At 37.6% G+C, this 3979-nt stretch overlaps 1 protein-coding gene across 1 annotated transcript; it reads left to right on the top strand.

The window, feature by feature from the left end:
• The first annotated feature begins 396 nt into the window (after positions 1–396).
• Positions 397–3060, top strand: LOC114819100 ((-)-alpha-pinene synthase-like). Its single transcript, XM_029088967.2, has 7 exons — positions 397–554; positions 706–982; positions 1099–1471; positions 1580–1798; positions 1894–2032; positions 2117–2365; positions 2452–3060. The coding sequence occupies exons 1-7, from the start codon at positions 423–425 to the stop codon at positions 2743–2745; spliced, it is 1683 nt and encodes a 560-aa protein (XP_028944800.1). The 5' UTR covers positions 397–422; the 3' UTR covers positions 2746–3060.
• The last annotated feature ends 919 nt before the right edge of the window (positions 3061–3979 follow it).

The raw sequence follows: 3979 nt of genomic DNA, 5'->3' as shown, positions 1-3979 counted from the left end.
AATACTCATTATATGATTCCACGTGTTTTCAATATGTTTTAATACTTTATAATGTATATGTTATTTTATTTTATAATTTATGTATCCAATACTGTGATGTATTTTTTTTTTAAATATAAATAGGCATATATAATAAATTTACTTAAATTCACCTAGATCTCCGTCTAGACGCTAGGCCCCAACACATCGCAGGCTCCAGCATGTTGCCCAACTAGTGGCTAGCCTCTTTTAAAACATTGGGTTCATCCAAAATAATAAAAAAAAAAAAGCACGAGAACATTGAGTTCATCCAAAATAATAATAATAATAATAAAGCCACGAGGTTACCTTTTGGATTAAATTCTATATTTGCTTGCCTATAAATACATGATCGTCCACGCATTCTTCTTCATATACTGACTAAAATTCTCCAACAGGAAAGCATGGCATTAATCCAGGATTCAGCAGAAGCTCAATCACAAAATGCTATGCCTGACGTTGCTCGGCGGACGGCAAATTTTCACCCAAGCGTTTGGGGAGATCAGTTCATAAATTATGATGATTCCCAAGACACTGTAATACATATCATGCATGCACGCACGCACATTATCTTCTACAATATCACAGCATTTTTTAACATTATGAGTTATGATATAGCAGTGTTTGGCTATTTTTAAATACATAAAATTGACACTTTCTAATAGAAGCGGACTTCACCATTTGCAGATTACTCAAGCTCAAAGTCAACAACAGGTTGATGAACTCAAAGAAATTGTGAGGGAAGCATTCACAACTAGTGCAACTGATTTTTCACTTCAGCTAAAGTTGATTGATGCAATTCAGCGCCTTGGCTTGGCATACCATTTTGAAAGAGAAATCAGAGAAGCACTTGAATGTATGCATTCTACGTTTGATGATGACCATGGCAACGATGATGTTGATCTATACACTGTTGCTTTAGGTTTCCGGCTGCTAAGACAACATGGATATAATGTTTCCTGTGGTAGGTGTGAACAAATTAACTTAATTAGGTGTAAACAAATTAACTTAATTAGTTAATTTGAGTTACTATTAAAACTTTCATAATTCTTTTGTCCCTATTTTCTGAAAATCATGCAGCCATATTCAACAATTTCAAAGATGAAAGTAGTAACTTCAAGGAAAGCTTGATTGATGACATGTCTGGTATGCTAAGCTTTTATGAAGCAACACATCTGAGGGTGCATGGAGAAGACATATTAGAAGAGGCTCTAGTATTCACCACCACTCACCTTGAGTCAGCAGCAACCCGTGTAAGCAATCCACTAGCTACACAAATAACTCAAGCCCTAGAGAGACCTCTGCGAAAAAGTCTAGAGAGATTATCTGCGCGACGTTACATTTCAATCTACCAAGAAGAAGCTTCACATAATGAATCTCTTCTGAAACTTGCAAAGTTAGACTTCAATCTCGTCCAGCCCTTGCACAAAAAGGAGCTCCAAGAGATCACTAGGTAATTAAGCTGATCTTATTAGTTTGCAAGATGGCACCAAATAAACACACACACACACACACATAACTTTCGAATTCGAAGTAATTAATAGTTAAGTAATATGTTTAGGTGGTGGAGAGCACTAGACTTTGAAAGGAAGCTGCCATTTGCAAGAGATAGGATGGTAGAGTTGTACTTTTGGATCGTCGGAGTGTATTTTGAACCCCAGTACTCTGTTGGGAGAAAAATTATGACAAAAGTGAGTGTCTTGCTGACAATATTGGATGATATCTACGACGCATTTGGTACATTTGAAGAGCTCGTAGTCTTTACTGAAGCGATTGACAGGTTTGAGATATTTAATTAATAACTATTTGTTAAAAATAATTAAAAACTGCTACTTTATTCCAATGATTACGATGATGATTATGCTAGAGCTTCAGGTGGGATGTCAATTGCATTGATGAACTCCCGGAATATATGCAAACATTTTATCATGCACTTTTAAATCTCTACAATGATATTGAGGCAGAGATGGTGAAGGAAGGAAGATCATACCGAGTTCCATATGCAATACAAGCTGTATGTAGTACATATACATATGCAGAACTTTCCTTTTAAACTTTTTTTTCTTCCTGGTAAATTAACATAGCCTTGGCTCATCAGATGAAAGATCAAGCTCGATCCTATTTTAATGAGGCCCAATGGTTGCACGAGGGACGAGTTCCAAGCATGGAGGAGTATATGCGTGTTGCAACAGTTTCGATTAGTTACACCTTTCTTACAACCATATCTTTACTTGGCATGGGAGATGTTGTGACAAAGGAAGCATTTGAGTGGTTGTTCACTGACCCCAAAATTGTTAGAGCTGCAAATACAATTTTTAGGCTCATGGATGACATTGTTTCCACAGACGTACGTATAATTTATTAGCTTGTTGTGTGATTATTTCAAAGCAGTATGATCCTAAGACAAATTAATTTTGGATTTAATTTTTGCAGTTTGAGAAAGAGAGAGGGCATGCTGCTTCTAGTGTTGACTGCTACATGAAGCAATATGGGGTGTCAGAGCAAGAGACAGTTGATGTTTTTCAGAAGCAAATTATGGATTTGTGGAAGGATATAAACGAGGAGTTCCTTAGACCAACTTCTGTGCCAATGCCTGTTCTTATGCGCGTTCTCAATTTAACAAGAGTAACTGATCTTCTTTACAAAGGGGAAGATGGATTCACACTTGTGGGAAAGGTGACGAGAGATAGTGTTACTTCAGTCTGTATCGATCCAGTGCCACTATGAGTTGGGTTCGTTGTTGTTAGAATATCGATATTTTATGATGTCTCGTTGAATAAGATGACCTATGTACTTCTTTTTTATTTTGACAAAAGATCAACTCATAAAGCCTAAGACAGGCACAACAAGAATAAGGCCAATAAAAGCCCAAATAAAAAGCATAAACGGTTGGCGTGAGTAGTTTGGTTACAAATAGAATTATTATTATTGTATTTCCTAAATTTATTAGAGTCATTAACTATTGCTTGTACTACAAGAGATGTGAGTATATATATTACCTCCAAGATGGAGAAGAATATATAGAAGAATATTGGAGCCCTATAATTATTTTTAACTGGGTATCAGAGCAGATTTCGACATGTCTCTAGACCCTAACCCTTGTTGCCGACTTTGGTTCTTGTTGGCTGGAAAAACAGCAACCTGCAGTAAAACCAAAGGTGATCTCGAAACAAGAGAATTACCTTGAACCTAAATTCTAGGAACCTAACCTCATCAGTAAAACCAAAGATGATATCGAAACAAGAGGATCACCTTGAACCTAATACTAGAAACGTAACCACCGTTTCTTTTTTCAATGGCAGAAAGACATGCAACAATTTCTACCGTGGGGTGAACCATTGGGCTTGCTGTGCCAAACTGAAGGCAGGTGCGATGGTGCCAATATTGTCAGCAGACTGGGCATGGGCCCGCTGGGTTCATCAGCCATTATTGATGGCATTGGTAGCAGACTGGGCATGGGTCCGCTTAGTCCACCAGCAATACCCAATGAGGATGTACAATCGGACCCAGAAAATCTAGGCCCACAGCTTTCATTATTGAATTTGATTTCATCCCAAGGACAATCCGATGATCTAGGTAACACAGGCACAGCTTTATTTGCATTTGCTAATCTAGATACATGTTGGATCATTCATTTAGGAGTCATTGATCATATGACTTATGATCGTACTCTTTTTAATTCGACAAGACCACCACTACGGGATAGTATTGTCACTACTAATGGCCGTATTTCCCCAGTTACGGGGGCAGGTTCGATAACACTCACTCCTACTCTTCTCTCTCTACACAACTACTTACTTGTTCCGTCACTCTCTAGCCCTTTGTTATATGTGGGATAGGTCACTGAGCAATCAGATTGTGTTGTGCTAATGTTTCCGTCTTACTGTTTACTTCAAAATATCCTAACTGAGGCAATCATTTGGGTGTGATACTAAGAGGTGGGTGTTATACTATGTTGATG

Source organism: Malus domestica, chromosome 11 (genome assembly GCF_042453785.1).
Source record: "Malus domestica chromosome 11, GDT2T_hap1".
Classification (NCBI taxonomy): domain Eukaryota; kingdom Viridiplantae; phylum Streptophyta; class Magnoliopsida; order Rosales; family Rosaceae; genus Malus; species Malus domestica.
The sequence above is the reverse complement of the archived record's forward strand: the minus strand, read 5'-3'. Positions and strand labels throughout refer to the sequence as shown.

What these genes read in the sequence shown, in the direction of transcription:
- LOC114819100 (XM_029088967.2), top strand. Translation starts at nt 423, where the DNA reads ATGGCATTAATCCAGGATTCAGCAGAAGCTCAATCACAAAATGCTATG. An exon ending in TGGATATAATGTTTCCTGTG is followed by an intron (nt 983 to 1,098) that starts GTAGGTGTGAAC and finishes AAAATCATGCAG; the next exon opens with CCATATTCAACAATTTCAAA. An exon ending in GAGCTCCAAGAGATCACTAG is followed by an intron (nt 1,472 to 1,579) that starts GTAATTAAGCTG and finishes TAATATGTTTAG; the next exon opens with GTGGTGGAGAGCACTAGACT.